This window comes from Carassius carassius, chromosome 11 (assembly GCF_963082965.1).
Source record: "Carassius carassius chromosome 11, fCarCar2.1, whole genome shotgun sequence".
NCBI classification, from domain to species: Eukaryota; Metazoa; Chordata; class Actinopteri; order Cypriniformes; family Cyprinidae; genus Carassius; species Carassius carassius.
Genome location: NC_081765.1, coordinates 34,325,439 through 34,347,672, shown reverse-complemented (window position 1 = coordinate 34,347,672; position 22,234 = coordinate 34,325,439). Strand labels below are relative to the sequence as shown.

Here is a 22,234-nt window from a genome sequence, read left to right as displayed (position 1 = left end):
TCAACATGCTAATCATGATAGCCACATGCTAACAACATGCTAATCATGCTAGCAACATGCTAATAGCATTAGGTGTTAATCATGGTAGCAGCATGTTATTAACAGGCTAATCATTTGGTAATCCCTGGTAATCGAACCCATGACTTAGGTGTTGCAAGCGCCATGATCTGCTGTATGAGCTTCAGGACCACTATGAAAATACAACTCCTGTGTATTATTCTGATATCTTCATATTTTTGTGAACAATTGCATAAAAACAAAAAAAAACTATTAGTGTAAATGTGTACTTCTCAAAAGATATAATGTAATTGTATGAACCTAATATAAGATAAATGAAAAAAAGCATTTTATTTTTAGATATTTTTAATGTCAACATTAAATAATAATTTATTTTATTTAAATTGACTAAAATGTTAAATAAATATTATTATATTATTATTATTATTATTATTATTCTTTTAGATTTAATAAATATATAATGCATATCATTTTGTCAGCTTTTAGGAGTGTTTACAGTGTGTGTTCACTTTTCTTTCCATTTCTTCTTTGTTTCTTTCTTTAGAGCAGTACATTAGACAAACTATAGGAAGATGACACTAAAGGACAAAACAAATGAAAACAAAACTAAATAATAATAATAATATATAAAAAATAGTTTTTACACATGATTATGCGGTGTGCTGTGCATGTGTTTATACATTCATGATAGAGATATACACATGCACAGCATATTAAAGTTATGTGGAAATATTTCTACATTAAATATATATAACAATGTTTGTAGAGTGAAATCATTGATTTTCTTTTATCGCAGCATCACAATACAATAGAAGACTTCTGTGATGTTCTGTGGTTTTAGTTGTTCTGTGTTACTTCATATGTTTCCTGCTTGAACAAAATTGTATATAAGAAAACAAAAATAAACCCAGCTGAATATGATATGAATGACTTTATAAACAGTGATGTAATGGAGATTTAAACTGAAATCTTTCATTATTACACGTCCAGACAATCCAAACGTATGGGTTTCTCCTTGAACTTGCTATAAACATAAACTATTTACCATTTTTACCAGAAAATATGATTTTCACTGTCAATTGATTGATTTGATTGATTTATTTGTTTCTAATGTGAGTGAATGATGACATTCGAGTGCACATCTACTAATTACTACACAGTAATTAATACAGTCAGCGGTTATTAACATCATAAACTGAGAGCAATCTTTCGGTGTCTTACTTATCAAATGTTGTCAAGTTGATCATCCAATCATAAGATGATCCAGCGGCCGAACTTAAAAACACTGCAGACGTCAGTTACCCATCTCTGATTTACACCAGTGAACAAACTGATCAGAGTTATCATTTAATCTCTATAACTGAAATAAACAATTAATCTTTTAGTCTCAAGTTCAGCAAATATTGAAATTGTGATATGGATTGAATATTGAAAACATGATGAGTGTAGAAGATGAAAGCAGATCGATCCAGAACTACAGGAGTCACATTTACTGACTATTGAACGATAAGATCCTCAGAGAGTCAGGAGTATAAGTACAGAAGAAAGGAAAGAGTGTGTGAGTGAAGGTGGTTGTGAATGTGTGTAGATGTGTGTTAGTTACAGGATCAGAGAATGACACTGTTCCTCTCTCATAGTCCAGATCAACTCTCACACGCTCAAGATCCTGATTAACACGAAAACCAAAATGATCAGGCCATCCATACGTCACACTCCAGACATCAGTGTTAAAGAAAACAAGTCCCTTCCTCTGGTTTGATTCTGTAGTTACTCCAAGAATCCAGCCTGAACTCTGTTTAACCTCCACATCCCAGCAGTGTGTTCCTGAGTTAAAACCCTCTGAACCCAGAACACAGGAATAATAGTTAAATCTCTCTGGATTATCAGGAAGAGGTTGTTTTCTCCCGCTCCATCTCACACTGGTCAGATCATCAGACAGGACGAGATCTGGACGTGCAGTGTTTGGATCCAGAATCACAGGAGCTGATGAGACACAATCAACAGCTGCTTTTATTCTGATGTTCATATAATGATCAAGAGTGAACCACACACAGATTATTATGAATTATGACCAGTGTTCATTTTGACACGCATTTCTGATTTAGTCTTAGTCTTTATCTTGAGTCTTAGTCACATTTTAGCCATTTGAGTCTTTCATAGTTTGAGTCGATGAAAAGTCATTGCATTTTCGATTTTTCGTCAACTTTTAGTCAAACTGCAGATACTAATATTTATTTTGGTAGCTATTTCATATGTATTTTTCCAACAAAACTAGTAGTTAATTCTTCTCTCTGGCCCTTTTCGGTCATTTTTTTGACTGAAAAAATTTCTATTTTGAAATTTAAAAAATCGTAGCTTCATCGGAATGAGATGACACTTGGTGACTTTTGTGACATTAGCAATATGAACACACAAAATAATCAAGAACATGATTTGGATATGAATGGAAAAAATACAAAAGGGGCTCTCTCTCTCTCTCTCACACACACACACACACACACACACTCAAACACACACACACACACACACACACACTCACACACACACACACACACACACACACACACACAGAGAGAACTGGTAAGTTATTTTTAAGTTATTGAAATAAGATCAATAAATCATAAATCAAAAAATCCAAAAGAGATTCTCATTCTCTCTCTCTAACATTTATTGAAGTACATTGAATGAAGTATTAATTAATTAAAAATGTTTGTATAGTGTTTTGAATGATCACTTTTCATTCCTTATTTTGTTGGATTTGTTAATTATCGAATACTGAGTAACAAAAATGCTTTCTATGTGCTCCCTTTCTAACAAGATTTTAATGTTTGACTGTAATCATAATGTAAAACCTGATACTTATCTAACCAAAAATATCTAAACCTTGACAAAAAGTAATCTTTTAGAATGTCTAGATATAGATCTAAAGGCAAAACCTAAAAAAATGAAGAGATGAGGTCTAAAAAACTATGGGAATCCAAAAGCCTCTGTATATATCTAGATATGGTGCTAATACAAGAGGTTAAGCAACATTACACAAGTTTATATTTTTTAATGCCTCCAGATTGCCCAATTCTCACATCAAAAAATTGATTTTAAATGCTTTCACTCTATTTTAATGTGAAATATTGCATTTATTTAAAAAAAATTGTAAATAAATAAAGAGATATATCAAAATATATATTAATAGTAATGGAAAAAAGTATCCCATTAAAATTGTATAAATATTGCATAGTATCATAAAATTCCCTAAAAATCAAAAATAATAATCAAAAAATATTGTTAAACACAAATATATTACATTGGTTTTCCTGAAGAAAAAAAAAGTTAGATTTCAAAGCTTCAGTCACTTTTGACCGCGGAGAAGGTAAGTGTGACTCCTAAACGAAGAGGGACAGAAATCAATTAAGCTTATCAGAAATTTGAATTAAGGATTGTATTTGAAAAAACTTGAATAAATGATGACAAATTTCATTTTTGGATGAGCTATTCCTTTAACAGTAGTGAAAAGGGAGAAAAAAATAAAATATTATAGTTGTTCATATATAATATTGATCACAAAAAATATGATTTATAAATTTTGAAACAGAAGCCAAGGCAATAAGGCTCATTAAGGCAATAAGACAAATATGAAAGAGATGCAAATTAAACACATTTTTCAGATACAGAAGGTTTACTTAACATTTGTACATTTATTTAACATCTTTTGTTGGTTAACATTAATGACACGGACAGGTGCATAATTAGGAATACTGTCCCTTTTTAAAGGTCCCATGATGTGGATTATTTTCTTTTTTAAATGCTTTTTTAATGTTCCCTGACGTGTACTTATGATATTGTTAGTATGATTTTTACTTTTAAAATTTAGAAATAAAAGGCATTTTTATATCCTGATTTTATCCCTCTGGCTTGAATGCTCTGTTTGAAGGGGCGTGTCTGCTGTGAGACTCTGTTGTGATTGGCTGACATCTCTGCATTTGAAATGCGTATTACATGTGGACGCCCTCTCAAATACTTTTACTAGTTTTTTTTTTTACTATTACAACTGTCGAGATTTTCATGTCATGGGACTTTTAAGACGGAAGGCATGCGTGTACTGCTATGGTACGATGGTTCTTGACTCGAGAACGAGTCAATGTTTCGTTCGTTATCTGGCTCGGCTCGGTGTTCATCTTCAGTTCTCTCTTCACAGCAGTTCAGTCAGTGTACTGTTTGAGTAAATGAATTACTCTGGGATATTGGTTTGTTTGAACTCAGAGGGAGTGTCAGCCACATTAAAAAAGTTAACAGCTTAAGTCATTTGTGGATTAATGCGTATTGGAGACGTGAACAAGATTTTTGGGTGAACTATCCCTTTAATTTGATCCACTGCTCCACATGGGAAAAAAAACAAACAAACAAAAATAAAAATACAGACAGGCCAACTAGTTAGTGATCCAGTACCGCTGCTCCCTACACGCAGAGTACGCAGTTTGCATTGGGCACCAACTCCCCGGGGGGCACCATTCAGATACTCAGAAAAGAAAAAGAAAAAGAAAAAGAAAAAAAAGGCGCCTTTCCAACAACCACGCTCGCAAACGCTCGCACCTCATGTTTGCTGGTGAATGCTCATAATTGAAGGATGGACATCTTGTGGAAAAGACATCACCAATCCGGAGCAGAGAGAAGAAAATGGAAGGAAGAAAGTAAAAAAAAAAAAAACAGGCATAAGGTTGATGATAGACTTCGATTATTTAGGGACCGTCTCTAAAGTTTCATGCGATATTGGTTTACACTTGTCTAACGTTAATAGCATTCGAAGAGAATGACTTGCAGTCATAAAAACAAATGTAAACTGTTCATCATTTATAATTCACAGCTTTTACATGTTTTATATTTATTAACATAAACTGTCAATTGTTTATTGTTTTGTGTGTTTATTTTTTAAATATTTTCACCTGAACACTGGGGCAGTGACCAGTTAATCCATGAGTGTTAACTTTGAACACCAACTTTCATCATTCTGGTGTTAATATTATACACCTCAAGAGTTTGCTGGGTAACACTGTCAGAGTGTTAATAATGTTAACTCTTTCAAAAGTGTTAATTTAACACTTTACCAGTGATTCCCATATATACTCTGGGCAAGTGGTAATTTGAACTCTGAGGAAGTTAAATTCACTCTTTAAAATTTGCTTTGTATAGACGAGCCGCACCTGATCTTATATTTAGTTTTAGCTTGTCAACATCTCGTCTTTGTTGAAGAAATGAACACTGATTATGAAACTCGTGTTATTGATCAAACACATCAGACTCTCTCCTCTGATCACTGTCAGTGTTTGTTACAGTAAATATTTTAGATTTGTCGATCAATCAAACTGAACTGAGATCTGCTGTATCACTGTAACTAAATATCATGTGGACCAAAGTTGTTCTTCTCTTGTTTTCGGCTCATTTTGGTGAAGCAGCTCATCTGGTTATTCACACATAATGCTGAAATCTGTCAATATTCCCTCATGCGTCATTCCCAGTGTGTGTGTAACAGCACAGATCTTCTCCAGACTCACTGTTTTGGACGATGTCCTGCATCTTCTTCCAGACTCTGAAGGGCAGGTTGCCCAAGTAACGCGGCACATGAATCAAAGCTCCAGAAGGCGTCTGTGGATCCGGCTGTGATGAGATCTGGACTCTGGAAAAACATTCAGGATCAGATCTGCAGTGGCTTTGGATCAGAAGCAGAGAGAGCAGAGACACCAGCAGATCACTCACCTTTCCATCGTGACTGGAAACTCCTGCAGAACAAACACACCATTGATCATCAAGAACTCAATCAATCATCAATCAATCAATCAATCAATGGATGATCTGAAATCAGACCTTCAGAAAGCAGACGTCACTGGCTTTCATCATCTCCTCCGTGTCTTTGATTGTGTGTGAAAGAGCTGAGATGTGTGTGTTCATCTCCTCCAGCTTCTCCTTCATCATCTGCTTCTTCTGCTCCTCTTCCTCTCTCAGTGCAGTGATTGTAGCTTCTTCTTCATCTCTGAGAAACTGATGAAGCTTCTCAAACTGCTGTTTAATCTGACGCTCTGTGTGCTCAGCTTGAGACTGAAATCAAATCACATTCACTTCAATCAACTCCATCAACACACATCAACACATCACATCATTCAGATCCCAGAGAAACTCAGACAAGGACATATAACAGATCCAGAAGCAGATTGCTGCTCATCATTTACAAAAATAATCAACTGGAATCATTATATGAAATATAACGCATCATAATTGTGTTTAGTGATGCTACAGCTGTACTGAAAATGACTCTTGATTGTGTTTCCTCACCTTGATGTGTTGAACTGTTTTCTCAAACTCTCTTTTAATGTTTTGATTGTGTTGAAGTTTCTTCTGTAAGGACTTCAGTGCTGTATTGAGCTCCTCCTAGAATTGAACAAAATAAAAATACATAAAACAGCAGATTACAGTGAAGAGAAGAGAATACAGTGATCATACAGTGCTGTGTTTGTGTGTATCTCACACTAAATTGATTCAGAAATTAAAAGTAAACGTAAATCAAACACAACCTGAGTAAAAACAAAATACACTTTTTCATCAGTATGAATATGATCTCTTACCCAGTGACTACACTTTAGTTCACAAACACAGAACAAATCAGAGCAGAGTTTATGTCATATGAAGTTGATTAAAACAGCAGAGAGAAATACTGAGTGCATGAATGTGATGATATCTGTGTTTATGACTTATTATTGTTCTTTATAAATGAAACAAGAGACATTTGTCCTACCTTATATGAAGGAACAACTTCACTGATGGGTCTGAATGTGTGACTGACGTGTTTCTGTGAAGTAAAGCACACTACACACGCCGGCTGTTTGTCCTCCAGACAGAAGAGTTTGAGTTTCTCACTGTGTAAACTGCAGATCTCCTCAGATCCTGATGAACGACTCTCATTTCTCTCCTTCAGGAACGACTCACACAAGTTTTGTAATGCCAGATTTAATGGAGGACGATCTTTTGAGGATCTTCTCCTGCAGACAGGACACTCCTGAGTTTTCTTGGTTCTCCAGAACTGTTGAAGACACTCTTTACAGACACTGTGACTACATGATAAAATAACAGGAGTCTTGAAGATATCACAGCAAACGGGACAATTATAGTCATATTCAGCTGATGAAGCCATTTTCACTGTTTGAGCTCCAGCAACCTAAACTTTACTTTCACTTTCTGAACGACGGTTTCAAACACGAATAACCTCGAGAATCACAAAGATCTGCTGTCTGTTCTGAAATACACTTCTTCAAAGTCTTTCTCTTCGTTGTCCTCTGATGACTGATTCTTGTTTGATTTTGTCAAAGAGAAGAAAATCGGTGACAGAAAGAAGAAATAACAAGTCAGTCTCTTCCTGGTTAGTGTTGTAAGAGGGAGGAGTTTCTGATCATCAAACAGTCTGACGACAACAGCAGGACTTCTTCAGGTTATATATCAATAAAATACATTAATGATTAACTTGCATTGAAACTTTCTTAAGTATAATGCTAGAAAACCTTAAATCAAACACAAAAGAACAATGAAAAACACAAATGTTGATAATATGTTTTAGTTCTTGCTCTATATTTCTCACAGAGTTCCTCCAGGATGTCATGTCAGATGATTTCTTCATAAGCTGAGAATTATGGAAGGCCAAAAGCGCCAAAAACATAAATTTTAACGCGTTATCAACAGGTTAAACACGTGTATTTCACATACATATATTAAACATGTGTTTCATGTGTTAAATATATGATGTTTGTGGTTTAAAAATCTGTGCAATAAATATGCATATTCAACTCTTATATAATGTGTTAAATACACATTAAAAATCAGTTTGAATGGGTCAGTGTCATTGACTGCTGAAGACTTGGGTCAAATAATTTCTGTGATCTTAGCGGGGTGTACCATTCATAGACTACCAACATTTATAGATCAGCTTATTCAGCCTATTTATTTTGTCCTTTTTTTGTATAGCCTATAGAAATTCCTCAAATTAATATTTGCATGGGGAAGTCAGTTACTGTTGAGGTAAGCAAAAATGCAAATTCAAGATACAGACCATTCCAGTCAATATATATATATATATATATATATATATATTAGTGGTGGACTGTTATCGGCGTTAACGTGCTGCGTTAACGTGAGACTCTTATCGGGCGATAAAAAAATATCGCCGTTAATCTATTCTCAAAGTTGGGTTGGGAGCTGGGTCTATATTAAGCAAGCTATGATGACTTTCACCTTGATATTTTATATAACCGACTGGCTGAGGCCAGCCTAAAAAGATGCTCAGGACAGTTGACTGGCCACTGCTGTGCATCGTCATGAAAGCTTATCTTTTTCATGTGTTTTTAAGCCGTACCGCTTGTCGATTTAAACATTAAAGAATCCAAACACATGACGCAGAAAAGATGAACAGAGTAGCTAGTTACTCGCGCGCTGTGTTCGGTGCACACGAGAGAGACAGAGAGCCGCGTATCCCGGACAGCGACACTGAACCGAGCTCTCTTCTGCGAAGTTATCCTCGAAGTCCCTCCTGCACCTGAACGAACAAATACAAATCGCAGTTTGAACAAACAAAAAGATGTGAACGAGCCCAATTCAGTACTCGCGCTGTTCTGGTGTTCAGGGCTCATGCAGAGAAAGGCGTCTCAAAACACTTGAACACCGAATTTGCTTCTTTTTGCTCTTGTGCCGACAAATATATACAAAATATGTCAAAATATCCACCTTGGAAATTATGCTCGAAAAAACGGTCAGTTGTTTCTTAAGTGAAAGTAAACAGTTGAGGGAAATAATGGGATGTGTATTATATTGGATGCGTTCATCGTCTCTTAAAGTGACCGCGCCTAATTTAGCTACTGGCTGCTGTAATGTTAATCCAAGAAAATGAAAATCACTCCATGCTCTTGACTGAATTACTTTGTAGTTAATAAAAAATTATTCAGACACCATATATAATTTTTGATATATATAGCAAAACTGTAATAATGTGAGAAATGTTGAAGGTGTCTGAATAAATGTAGGTCTGATTGTATATTTCATTTTAACATTGAAGACTATCCAGTGCTATTTTACATTAAATTATTTGGTTTCTGTACCTTGACACCTACAAACTTGAAAAAAACTTAAACATTATGTATATAGCACAAATAAATAAAAATAAACGAACATACAAATTAAACAATTTCAAACAGGGCCCACTGGTACAACCTTCAGCGGGGCCCCGCTGACCCCAGCTATGGCAATTCGAATGAGCCATTTCAATCTAGATTAATCTAGATTAATTTCAAGATCACAGTGGGATTAATCTAGATTTAAAAAATGTATCTATGCCCACCACTAATATATATATATATATATATATATATATATATATATATATATATACACACAGGTGATGTTATACATTTAAATGTATTTAAAAACTTAAAGTATTTAAACATGGTATTTATAATTTTATATTTATACTACGGGGCCATTGAATGCTTGAATCTGATTGGCTGACGAACATTCTGAGGTGTGCAATTATTTTCTGGGAAATGCACGAATGTAGTTCCAGGCAGCTCTCCTGACCGCATCACGGTTCCATATCACTTCACATAGTTAACAGTTATAACAGTCATGCAGTTTGCACAAAAAGCTACTGTCAGCCCTGCCCTGACGATATTATCAGTTAGCCTATATAGTGTAGCAACTTAAAGGCTACACATGACATTTCTCACTAGCGAGGAGAAATCACTGTTTAGAGACGCTGCAGCAGAAGAGTGTTTAGAGACGCACAGAGGTACGTTAGCCTAATTCACACAAGCTCTCTCTCTCTTTCTTTCTCTGTGTGTCTCTGTCACTCTCGCTCTCTTTCTAATAACTTCATTAATAGCTGCATTTGAATGGTATCAATGGCTCAAGCCTCCATTACCAGCTTTAAAACAACATTTTGGTACTAGCAAAGGAGGCATTGAATGAGATGCGGAAGAAATAGTCCTACTCACAAAAGTGATTTAAGTACTAAAACAGGACGAATCCCTTTAGATAAATCATCGGATCGATGTCTTGAGGTGTGGTAACCGTAATATAAGCCGAATAATTGATTCTGGACCATTGAATTATTAGAAAAATAATTCATACCCGCGATGCGGCCACGACGTGAAGCAGAGTGTGCATTATTTAATATTTCAATACAGTACCACCACTCCCTATACGCAGAGTACACAGTCTGCATAGGGCATCAACTCCCAGAGGGGGCACCATCCCAGTTGCTCAAAAAAAAAAAACACCTTCCGCCATTCTCCCATCCATTCAACTGCTCGCACCTCATGTTTGCGGCTGAATGTTCATAATTGATGGATGGACATGGTAAAGGACATCAGCAATCTGGCCCAGAGAAAAGAAAACTAAAGAAAGTAAAAAAAAATTAATAAAAACAGGCATAACATTGGTTTGATGTTGGACGTTCGAGAGTCTCAAATTTAGGGACAGTATCTAAAATTACATGTGATTTTGGTATACACTTTTCTAACATCAATAGCATTTGAGGAGAAAGACTTGCAGTCATAAAACAATTGTAATGTGTTAATTTAGGTGTCAGCTACAATGCACACCTTATACATTTTTTATATATATTAAAATAAATTATAAATCATTTAGGTAAAAACGAGGCCTGTTTATCACTTTCAGGCAGATACCTGTGAAAGTTTTCCCTTACGAAAATTACCCATGGTTTTAACAATAACACCACAAATCATCGTTCTTGTAGCCATGGTAACTACAAATTAACCATGGCTTTGTTACTTCAAATCATAATTTACAAAGAAGTATTAATATTCTGTAATACTTTGTTGTTGTTGCTATAAAACAGACCTAAGCAATCGATAGCCTTTAAAATGCTGACTTAAAATGCATTATATAAAACAATGAGGCAATAATGATTGGTTAATAATTAACACTGTTAAAATACATAAAGTAGGCAAATACAAAATAAACAATTTATGTATGGTAAATGTCGAGAGCTACAATTGTAATTTGTAAATAATACAACTTATTCATTTATTTTTTTATTTGATCAAAGTTGTATTTTCACCCCTATAGTAGGTGTTTTTTTTTTTACATCATCATATTTGAGGAAGGGGGGCACAACAATACAATCCTGTTTAGGGCACCCATTTGGCCAGCAGCGGCCCTGTTTAAATATGGTTTATTTTTCTAATAATTATTCAGTTAATCCGCTTTTTTAATAATTATTCAATTATTCCGCTTATACTACGGTTACCACACCTCAAGACACCGATCCGATGATTTATTTAAGGCCCCTCGTCAATTATTCCTTACATGAATTTCAGGATTATAATGACAGCTTGTACTCACGTGAGGACAGGTATAAGAACTTGATTTGGCTTTCCTGACAGCAGAAGTATTCTACTGTACAAAAGTCCTAGGTCACCCTGAAAATTGATATTTTAAAGCAATTTATCTGTGAAATGATGAGAACATTCATTAAAGCACTTTATAACATTTAAGTAAACATGTAAACAAAAATACTAAGTAGCTCTTTTTTTTTTTAGAACCACACACATTTAGTTTATACAGTATCTGCAAGTAATTTGGATTGTTACTGAGAATACTACACTCTCAGAAAAAAAGGTACACGGTGGTACAAATAATGTTCCTCGAAGAACGGTTTTGTACCTTTTTAATAATTGTACCCTAAATGGTACAGGAAAGACCTCTGATGATACTGTTTGGTACAAAATTTTTTCTCACCATCCATCCATCCATCTTCTTCCGCTTATCCGGGGCCGGGTCGCGGGGGCAGCAGTCTAAGCAGAGAACCCCAGACTTCCCTCTCCCTAGACACTTCCTCCAGCTCTTCTGGGGGGACACCGAGGCGTTCCCAGGCCAGCCGGGAGACATAGTCTCTCCAGCGTGTCCTAGGTCTTCCCCGGGGTCTCCTCCCAGTGGGACGCGCCCGGAACACCTTCCCGGGAAGGCGCCCAGGAGGCATCCGGAACAGATGCCCGAGCCACCTCAGCTGACCCCTCTCGATGTGGAGGAGCAGCGGCTCTACTCTGAGCTCCTCCCGGGTGACTGAGTTTCTCACCCTATCTCTAAGGGATCGCCCAGCCACCCTGCGGAGAAAGCTCAATTCGGCCGCCTGTATCCGGGATCTTGTCCTTTCGGTCATGACCCAAAGCTCATGACCATAGGTGAGAGTAGGAACGTAGATTGACCGGTAAATCGAGAGCTTCGCCTTGCGGCTCAGCTCTTTCTTCACCACGACAGACCGGTACATCGACCGCATTACTGCAGAAGCTGCACCGATCCGTCTGTCAATCTCCCGTTCCATCCTTCCCTCACTCGTGAACAAGACCCCAAGATACTTAAACTCCTCCACTTGAGGCAGGAACTCTCCACCAACCTGAAGTGGGCAAGCCACCCTTTTCCGACTGAGGACCATGGCCTCGGATTTGGAGGTGCTGATTCTCATCCCAGCCGCTTCACACTCGGCTGCAAACCGTCCCAGTGCATGCTGAAGGTCCTGGCCTGATGAGGCCAACACGACAACATCATCCGCAAAGAGCAGAGACGAAATCGTGTTGTCACCAAACCTGACCCCCTCCGGCCCCTGGCTGCGCCTAGAAATTCTGTCCATAAAAATCATGAACAGAACCGGCGACAAAGGGCAGCCCTGCCGGAGTCCAACACGCACCGGGAACAAGTCTGACTTACTGCTGGCAATACGAACCAAGCTCCTGCTCCGGTCGTACAGGGACCGGATAGCCCTTAGCAAAGGGCCCCGGACCCCATACTCCCGGAGCACCCTCCACAGGCCGCCGCGAGGGACACAGTCGAATGCCTTCTCCAAATCCACAAAGCACATGTGGACTGGTTGGGCAAACTCCCATGAACCCTCCAGCACCCCGTAGAGGGTATAGAGCTGGTCCAGTGTTCCACGGCCTGGACGAAAACCACACTGTTCCTCCTGAATCCGAGGTTCTACTATCGGCCGGATTCTCCTCTCCAGTACCCTGGCATAGACTTTCCCAGGGAGGCTGAGAAGTGTGATCCCCCTGTAGTTGGAACACACCCTCCGGTCCCCCTTCTTAAAAAGAGGGACCACCACCCCGGTCTGCCATCCCAGAGGCACCGTCCCCGACTGCCACGCGATGCTGCAGAGGCGTGTCAGCCAAGACAGCCCCACAACATCCAGAGACTTGAGGTACTCAGGGCGGATCTCATCCACCCCCGGTGCCTTGCCACCGAGGAGTTTCTTGACTACCTCGGTGACTTCAGCTTGGGTGATGGACGAGTCCACATCTGAGCCCTCAGCCTCTGCTTCCTCAATGGAAGAAGTGACAGCGGGATTGAGGAGATCCTCGAAGTATTCCTTCCACCGTCCAACGACATCCCCAGTTGAGGTCAACAGCTCCCCACCTCTACTGTAAACAGCATTGGTAGGGCGCTGCTTCCCTCTCCTGAGGCGCCGGACGGTTTGCCAGAATCTCTTCGAGGCCGACCGATAGTCCTTCTCCATGGCCTCACCGAACTCCTCCCAGGCCCGAGTTTTTGCCTCCACAACCACCCGGGCTGCAGTCCGCTTGGCCTGCCGGTACCTATCAGCTGTCTCAGGAGTCCCACAAGCCAACCAGGCCCAATAGGACTCCTTCTTCAGCTTGACGGCATCCCTTACTTCCGGTGTCCACCACCGGGTTCGGGGATTGCCGCCTCGACAGGCACCGGAGACCTTACGGCCACAGCTCCGAGCGGCCGCTTCGACAATGGAGGTGGAGAACATGGTCCACTCGGACTCAATATCTCCAGCCTCCCTCGGGATCCGGTCGAAGCTCTGCCGGAGGTGGGAGTTGAAGATCTCTCTGACAGGAGGCTCTGCCAAACGTTCCCAGCAGACCCTCACAGTACGTTTGGGTCTGCCGAGTCTGTCCAGCTTCCTCCCCCGCCATCGGATCCAACTCACCACCAGGTGGTGATCAGTTGACAGCTCCGCCCCTCTCTTCACCCGAGTGTCCAAGACATACGGCCGGAGGTCGGATGAAACGACCACAAAGTCGATCATCGACCTACGGCCTAGGGTGTCATGGTGCCACGTGTACTGATGGGCACCCTTATGCTTGAACATGGTGTTCGTTATGGACAAGCTGTAACTAGCACAGAAGTCCAATAACTGAACACCACTCAGGTTCAGATCAGGGGGGCCGTTCCTCCCAATCACGCCCCTCCAGGTGTCACTGTCGTTGCCCACGTGGGCGTTGAAATCCCCCAGTAAAACGATTTTTCAAAATTGTTCTCACATCAAGGGTACATTGAATACCTGTCAACCTTGATAGACAGCTCCCTTATTATTACATTTGCAAATAGCATACAATCTTTGTGAACGAAAATGATTAAATAGTAAAGTTATGAATAATTTACGGATTAAAATATTTAAATGAGCTTATACAACTGTCTTAAATGTACATTATCATAACAGTTCTGAAAAAATAGTGCCAAAAACATGTGAAAACCAGGAGGAAACAGGTTTTGTGATATTTATAAAACAAAATACTTCATGCAGTTTTTTAATAAATATTTTCAAAGACAATCATGATGAAATACATTTATCATTGGTCTCCATGCAATTTGTCGTTTGCTTTCCATTGCAATCTATCCTACCAAATTACTGTTTCATGCACGATTGGTTGCTGTGTTAAATAATTTGCATAGCAACAAGACACTGATTGGTCGAAGGCGGCGGCGCTGCTGCAGCCGTTACGGAATTTTCTCTGTCATTAAGGAGAGCGGGAAGAAGCACTTCTGAAACACACGTCCAGGCATTTTGCCTCTTGTCTTTTTCGACTTAAAAGCTTAAAAAAATTAAGAAGGTGGATTTTAATGAACAAATAGTTCGTAGACGAAATGTAAAGGTGAGTTTTGACTATTTGTGTTTATATTTAGTTCATGAGGCAAACAATTTAAATGTTTCAACTATTCAAAGCGAAATTAGCAACGTAAATTTAGCATATTTGACACCATGCAATGCTGTTAGCCATTTGTGTACACTTTTTGACATTTTTAAAGCAGTTAATTACTTTAATATTACGTTACAATACACAATATGGCATTAGGCATTGCAACACGACATTGATGGGCCAAAGAATTTTCAAACGGAATGGAGAGCGGGAAGCAGACAACCATGGCTTTATCGTCGATGTCGTCAGAAAAACTCCTATTAAAATTAACAGAGGCCGGACTCGAATTCTCAGAGGAAGAAAAGAGAAAATTCAAAGGTGAGTTTTATATTTAATCAAATCAAAAATGTATAAAATGTTATACAACTCTTTAAGCATGGCATTAGCAAGTGTATTTAGCTTATGTATGAATCCAGTGCTATTAACCGTCCGCTTATAGTATAAAGTGATTTAGTTTGTGTGCTGCAATTCTGGTAAATTAAGTTATGCCTGGTTCAGATTAATTTACAAGATTTTTGTGTCTGTTATGATAGTCACGGTGTCAGATTACACGATTTTGACTCCTAAAATCTTGTGTTGTGGACAAGAAACATGTCAGACTACACGTTGCTTTCCGACCAGTCATCGCGTGCCGACACACACACACACACTGTCCCTCGCCCACACACCCATACACACACACTGTCGCTCACTCACTCACTGTTGCTCGCTCACATACTCACTCACTCTTGACAGAACCATAGTGGAGGACCGTTAAAAAATTAAACATGCTAGTCTTTTTGTCGTGATGTCCTGAAGCATCGCAGACGCGACATTGGTTGTCGCCTACTATGACACACTATACGAGAGATGAAATGAAACTATTGAATCTTGCGTCCCGACGCCGGTTGTCGTTTACGAATCCCCACGACACCCTACGTCAAACGGATCTGTTAAAATCGTGTAATCTGAACCAGGCATTAATTTAACGTTTGACATTCGTTACACATACGGTTTCATACCTATTAAACTCTGTGCATTTCATGTTTGCAGCCCAAACCCAACTCAGATATACAAATAACCTCCGTCTTGTGCATGTTCACAAAGTATATCTTGCAAAAGTCCAGACAAACTTGTGACGTGTGTTCTTTGTGGTCTGCCCATCACTCTTTCCCTGTGTTTAAAATAGTGTGATTAACGTTACCTGATTCTGCCCTATCTATAAGTCATATACATTTCATTCAGTGTATTACATAAGTTTTTGAAACTTAGCAAATGTCTCTTTGACTCTTAGATTTTGAAGTTGATGGGGAAACTGTCAGTGCTGGTCTCACGGATCACATGATAGGACAACTTTTTGAGAAGTCTTTTAAGAAGCAAGTTAAATTTATCAAACTTATCCAACAACTTAAAGAGAACCAGAGTGAAGAACTGTCTGAAAGTCTGACTACACCTTCAGCTTTGAGGCAAGTATTAGTATTTTTTTATTTATGTTCCCTTATATTTTCTACTGATTGACTGATTTTCTTTAAGTCCTTAAATTTATTTATTTTTTTGCCAGAATGACATTGATGTCAGTCTTGATAAAGCACAATAAAACTGCACTTCAAATTAAAGTCTGAAAGATTTCACAGAAGTCACTTTATTAAAAGTCTATTCACCCAAAATTCTGATGCTTCAGAACTTCAATAAAGAGATCGTAAAATAAGTCCAAATGAATTAAGTCGGTTAATTAATTTGTTTATTTAAAATTTGGCCATCATTTTATGTTACAAAAAGTGCATAATGCTGCTAATTTTTGTTGGTTTCGACATACAACTCTGTGAAGTGATTTCAGTATATGTGAATACTTTTTGAACATTCCAGAACATTTTATCAATAGCTGCGTTTACATGGACACTTGTAATTGAATTGATGGCTCAATCGGACTAAAAAACCTTCATGTAAACACCTTAATCGATCCGATTTAGCTTGATCCGGATGAAATTTCGATCGGATTGAAATGGGTGGTTTATCCCTTTTGTAATCCTAGCGAGAGAACATGTAAACACTTGATCGGATTGAAAACTGAAAAGACTGTGCAATGACGTTAAATAGCGTAATGACGTATGGCGCGTGGAACGAGCTGTTCTTCCTGTTGAATAAAGTGTCATATTAATAAGTTTCCCGTCATTCTAAAATCCTCATTTCACTCGCGTCTCTGTGAAGTGAAGCAGGACAACGTCCCACCAGTCCTTGTTTTGGATTCTCATCCACAGACGTCTGGTTTTGGCCGTGGGGAGGGGCACTTTTCCTGCGTGATCAATAAGCAGCATGGCAAAACGGTTAATCTGCTCTAAATTATGACCAGAGACGAATTAATATTACGTCTGCTGTTTAAAACAAATAAATAACCAATAGAGGAGAATATTTATGCGCGAACAGCGGGAAACTGTATATTTGTGCAGTGTGCGCATGTCAAAACATCAAATCCGATTTGAAACTTGTGACACATAAACGCGCACATCAACCCGATTACTTTATTTATCATTCATGTAAACACCTTGTTCGGATTCATCAATTGTATTGATTTCATTCTGATTGTGTCCATGTAAACGTATGCTGTTAAAATTCAGAGATCATTTTGGTGACTATAATCATGATATGAACATTTCATACTGTTTCATCTCTATTCTGCGTCATTCCTCTGTCTAAACAGCCAAGAGCAAAGAATTCCAGCCCCATTTCCTCTTGTCTTCTCACTACCAAAATTCCCAAAGGATGTTCAGTTAAAATTGGATAACAAAGAACCATGTCATAAGATCAGCACTTACCGGCATACAATTGTACGAGTGCTGCACGAGACTATGGCTCAGCACACACTGTAAGTTTAATAAACACTATTTTGTTTTTTAAATTCCAAACCCTGGTAAACATTTGTAGTAAATTTGCACACTTTTTTTAATCTTCTGATAGATATCCTTCAAACAGTGACTATGTTTGCGCAGTCAAGGCTCTTATCTCCAAATACCCTTTCCTGAGAGATGCAGAGGGAAATGGATATGTAAGTCAAATGTTTAATATTTATTTTTAGACAATGTAATTTATAGACCTGCTTAAAAGGTCATGAAACCTGCTGTTTAAGCACCAGTTGGTTCTCGCTACAGTTTCAAATTTTTCTTTTTGAAAATTTTATTATGGCAATATTCACTTGTTCAGTGCACTTTCTCTTAAAAGATGAATTTTGAGTTCGTAAGCTTTCGAATGATTCCTTATCTATGATGATTACTAAAATGTGATATGAAAAAAGGCAATAAATAAGAGCGCCAATCGTCCCGCTAGCAGGATGTGACAGTTAATTAAACCTGTTTTTCTCAAAATTCCGTTCCTGAAAATCATAGCGATCAGCCGACTTAAGATAACCATAAAGTATTACCAACAAACAATGTAAGAAATAAAAACAGATTTCAAAAGGGCTTGAAACAAGCTTTAATATGGTATCAATTACATAATAGTGGCATCCATAATCGTAATCGCGATTGAAAATTAGATTAATTGTACAGCCCTAATCAAAATTCACTATTTTCTTTTACAATTGAAACTCAGATTTAGTTTACTGTTTCATGACCCTTTAACAATACTGCTATTTGGCTTTTTGTCAACCATCGACTAGTAGGGCACATTTTAACTGCCTTCCCAGAAAACACTAACTTCAGCTTGACATCATTTGTTTTGTTTTTTACAACAGCATACGTGGCACATGTCCCTGAAAAGAAAATTTAAAACTGAAAGGTCCCCACTTGTTAACGAAGAGGAGGTAAAAAAGATTAAAATGAAATATGGTCACAATGTAAAGAAACCTGGAGAAAAAGAGGCTAGTTGTCAGAGAACCAGCAGATCTGTGGTAAGCAATGTCTAGCAGTGATGCATCACAATATAAAACTCTAAAATAAATGTTTAGAATCTACAGCTTTAAACTGTAGTCTTTCATCAAAAGAATAATTCACTCAGATTATATATGACTAAATCTTGAAACCTGTAATCTTGTCATTACATGTGTTTTGCATTATAGGCAGATGAAGACTGCGTGTCTTCTATTGGTGAGGATGCTATTTCAATCAATGCCCATGTAAAGACCTTACAGGACCAGTACAAGAAGACCCAACCAGATGCTGCAATAGTGGATGAAAAAATGAAACAAACATTTGCTTGGAGGAGGAGGGAAATAACCAATGGCATTCCTACTGCAGAAATTTTTCAAAAATATCCCTTCCTTAAGACCCCTTCAGTTGTAAGTAAAAAAAAAAAAAGCTTATACATATTGTTTACTGATTTCCATACAATGGCAGCTGATTATTACTTTAAAAACAATTCTGAAAGCATAAAAAAATATATATTTATAAAAATAAAATATTTTACTTTTTACCGTACAGTACTGTTTCCCACAGTATTTTTGTGGGTGGAGCTTGGTACCTCTGGAGGGTGGGGTGGGGGGGTTCTGTGGACATGCACTTTTTTTTTTTTTTTACATTTTAAAGATAAATTCATTAATCGCCACTTAACATTAAATCAGAATCATCCTCGCGTTTTCGGTGATTCCCTAGTTATACAATTTTTTTAATATTGAAAATTCTTTAAATCAGGGCATTTGTCCGGTCAGGCAAGTACAATTCTCTTTCACTTGTCCCTTAAAAAAACACGCGTGTCACAGACGAGCGTTATTATCAAGCCCTGATATGTTTTCCTTTAATGTTTTTCCCTGAAGAGAATTACGTTGTTTAAAACGAAAGTGTCGCACGTTCTTTGCGTTTTACAGTGATGAGAGTTCCGTGTCTTTATTAAACTCAACGCATTATAATGATTTATTTGTCATCCACCCTTGATTAATTAAAATGTTATGTTTTTATTAAAAAAATGTATTAAAAAAATTTATCTGAGCATGTGACTGTCTGTCCCAGTTTTGTTTGAGATCCGGCACGAAATTTGACTTAGGCGGCCGCCTTGTAATTCTCTCTTTAGGAAAAACCCTGCTCTCCTTTGAACATTCAAGAGTGCATGAGAGAAGCCCATTCACAATAGCTGTGCATAAATGCTGCTTAAGTGAAAACAATATTTTTGTGTAAACAACACAATTTCTCAATGTGGGAACAAGCTTTTGAAAGTTTCCATTAGAGCATGGTGTGTGAACGGTTGCTTTATACTATGGTGAGAAAAGAAATAACATTAATTTAAATTAATTGTTTTTTTTTTTCCTTTTCGTATTTGTATTTCAGTTATTCCAGGAAATGGGTCGAATGCATGCCGTAAATTTAAGCCGGTGTTTCCAGGATTCCTTCAGCAAAATTGTGTCCAATGTTTTGAGTTTGGCTAAGGGGAAATCCGTTATAGAAGCACATTACATGGATGCCAGAAGAGAAGCTGTTGCAGAGAGCCTTTGTGGTATGCATTTTTGTATTGAAAATACAAACTGAATATTGTACGTCTTTATAACTGCTATAAGCTGCCTGTGGGGCGGGATGTTAAATCACTAATTCGAGAGTAAAACGTTCACATTTTTAATTGTAGTGTTGTTCTCTAACTGAACTAAATTACTTTTGTTACCATAAGAACATTGGGTAAGTGATGTAACCGGTGTTGCAGCTGAGCACCGGTAACAATAATGGTTTGTAACAATAATATGGTTTGTTGAAGAAAAATTGTGTGAAACAGTTCCACTATCCAAAATAATTACCAGAAAAACCTGAAAAGCACTTTATTTTATTTGTATCTTTGCTTTATTGTATTTATTTGTGCAGTTGCTTGTAGTTTGATTTTTTTTTTTTTGTCAGTAGACCTTTTTCTCTGAACATGACATGTACCAAAACCATGACCCTTAAAACCATGATACAAACAGAACCGTGAGCAATTTGAACTGTTACACTACTAATACCTATTCAATGTCTTTTTAGATATGGATTTTCGTGCTGCTCTGGTTTTACTTCCGGTGATTTTCAGGGAGAAAGTGGACGATTATGTCACAATCAGACAGGTATTTAATGCAAAGAATCTAAAGCAAGTAGGGATGCACCGAAATTTCGACTTTCGAAAATTATTTTCATTTATTGGCTTGTATGTTTTAAATTCAGAATCATTAAATAATTGAATTTAATTAAAGTCTTTTAATAATACAATTATACAAAAAAAAAAAAAAAAAAATTATTTTTAAAAAGTAATTTTCGGTTTTCGGCCAAGTGCATCTAGAAGTTTTGGCCCTGAATTTATTCGGTGCATCCCTAAAAGTAAGATAATATAAAAACTATTCTGGCTTAAGTGTAGATAAACAGTTGTAACTAGTCATTGGGAACATGAATTTAATCCAGATTTTCTTTTGATGTTTGTAATATTGTTTTTTCCATTCTGTTTAGGAAGAACCAGCCACACCATATCCCACTGTACAGATGGACTGTGTGAACTTTTCACAGACACGAGGAGCAGTGTCATTCATTTACAACAGACTGCTCAAGCTCAGCTGTGGAAAGCTCCCCATCACCACGACATGGGAAAAGGAATTAGCTCCTTGCAAACTAAATTGGGACTGGATATGGGACACTATTCCAACATTGTCAAAAAATCTTGCCCATCAGTTAATACACTATAAACTGCTGCATAGGGCTTGAAACAATTAATAGATAATCATAAAAACCAAACCAATGCAATCAGGCTTTGTTGATGCAATGAAGCAGCTCATGAACTTTTTCTGTCAACTTTATCTTAAAGCTATTAACCAAACCCCTGCAACAACTAAGTGTTGGCTTTTTTTACTCACCATTTTTTACTCACCATCCCTGTGGCGGGATTTAAACCTATCCAGCAGTTTACTGTGCTATCAATGCTAACACATTTATCAGTTCCCAACTTACATTTTTTGCATTCCTCCACTATAACTGATTTTCCCACACAAATGTTAATGCTTTGATGCCAACCTAAGTTTGCTAATAAAACTGCTATTTAAATATGTTAGTTTTATAGGCTAAACAAAATAAACAAATAAATAAATAAATAGGCTGAATAAGCTGATCTATAATATCTTAAAGGGTGGTCGTCCAGTCTATTTCTGGTACACCCCCCTAAGCTCACAGAAATGGTTTGACCCAAGTCTTCAGCAGCAAATGATACTGACCTGTTTTCTAGATGTTAAACAATTTATCCTCTGATGATCAGATTAGGCTATTTAAAAACAAAGTCCATCCTCCTGAGATGTAAATTCAGAACTGCTATAAAAGCTAAGA

The 22,234-nt window shown here is 37.6% G+C and overlaps 2 protein-coding genes across 2 annotated transcripts; one reads left to right on the top strand and one right to left on the bottom strand.

The window, feature by feature from the left end:
* Positions 1–1,099: 1,099 nt before the first annotated feature.
* On the bottom strand, positions 1,100–7,438 carry LOC132153248 (nuclear factor 7, brain-like). The gene is made up of 6 exons (XM_059562633.1): positions 6,800–7,438; positions 6,340–6,435; positions 5,875–6,105; positions 5,767–5,789; positions 5,565–5,686; positions 1,100–2,001 (listed from the first exon to the last, which is right to left on the bottom strand). Exons 1-6 carry the CDS (start codon positions 7,193–7,195, stop codon positions 1,508–1,510), a joined length of 1,362 nt encoding a protein of 453 aa, XP_059418616.1. The 5' UTR covers positions 7,196–7,438; the 3' UTR covers positions 1,100–1,507.
* Positions 7,439–15,084: 7,646 nt separating this feature from the next.
* LOC132153301 (uncharacterized) lies at positions 15,085–21,622 on the top strand. The gene is made up of 9 exons (XM_059562672.1): positions 15,085–15,326; positions 16,282–16,453; positions 17,686–17,850; positions 17,943–18,030; positions 18,715–18,870; positions 19,039–19,257; positions 20,240–20,405; positions 20,915–20,994; positions 21,371–21,622. Exons 1-9 carry the CDS (start codon positions 15,209–15,211, stop codon positions 21,620–21,622), a joined length of 1,416 nt encoding a protein of 471 aa, XP_059418655.1. The 5' UTR covers positions 15,085–15,208.
* Positions 21,623–22,234: the final 612 nt, after the last annotated feature.

What these genes read in the sequence shown, in the direction of transcription:
- LOC132153248 (XM_059562633.1), bottom strand. Translation starts at nt 7,195, where the DNA reads ATGGCTTCATCAGCTGAATATGACTATAATTGTCCCGTTTGCTGTGAT. An exon ending in AAACAGTTCAACACATCAAG is followed by an intron (nt 6,106 to 6,339) that starts GTGAGGAAACAC and finishes ATTTGATTTCAG; the next exon opens with TCTCAAGCTGAGCACACAGA. An exon ending in GCAGGACATCGTCCAAAACA is followed by an intron (nt 2,002 to 5,564) that starts GTGAGTCTGGAG and finishes GTGTCTCATCAG; the next exon opens with CTCCTGTGATTCTGGATCCA.
- LOC132153301 (XM_059562672.1), top strand. Translation starts at nt 15,209, where the DNA reads ATGGAGAGCGGGAAGCAGACAACCATGGCTTTATCGTCGATGTCGTCA. An exon ending in ACTACACCTTCAGCTTTGAG is followed by an intron (nt 16,454 to 17,685) that starts GCAAGTATTAGT and finishes CTGTCTAAACAG; the next exon opens with CCAAGAGCAAAGAATTCCAG. An exon ending in AGAGAACCAGCAGATCTGTG is followed by an intron (nt 18,871 to 19,038) that starts GTAAGCAATGTC and finishes TTTGCATTATAG; the next exon opens with GCAGATGAAGACTGCGTGTC.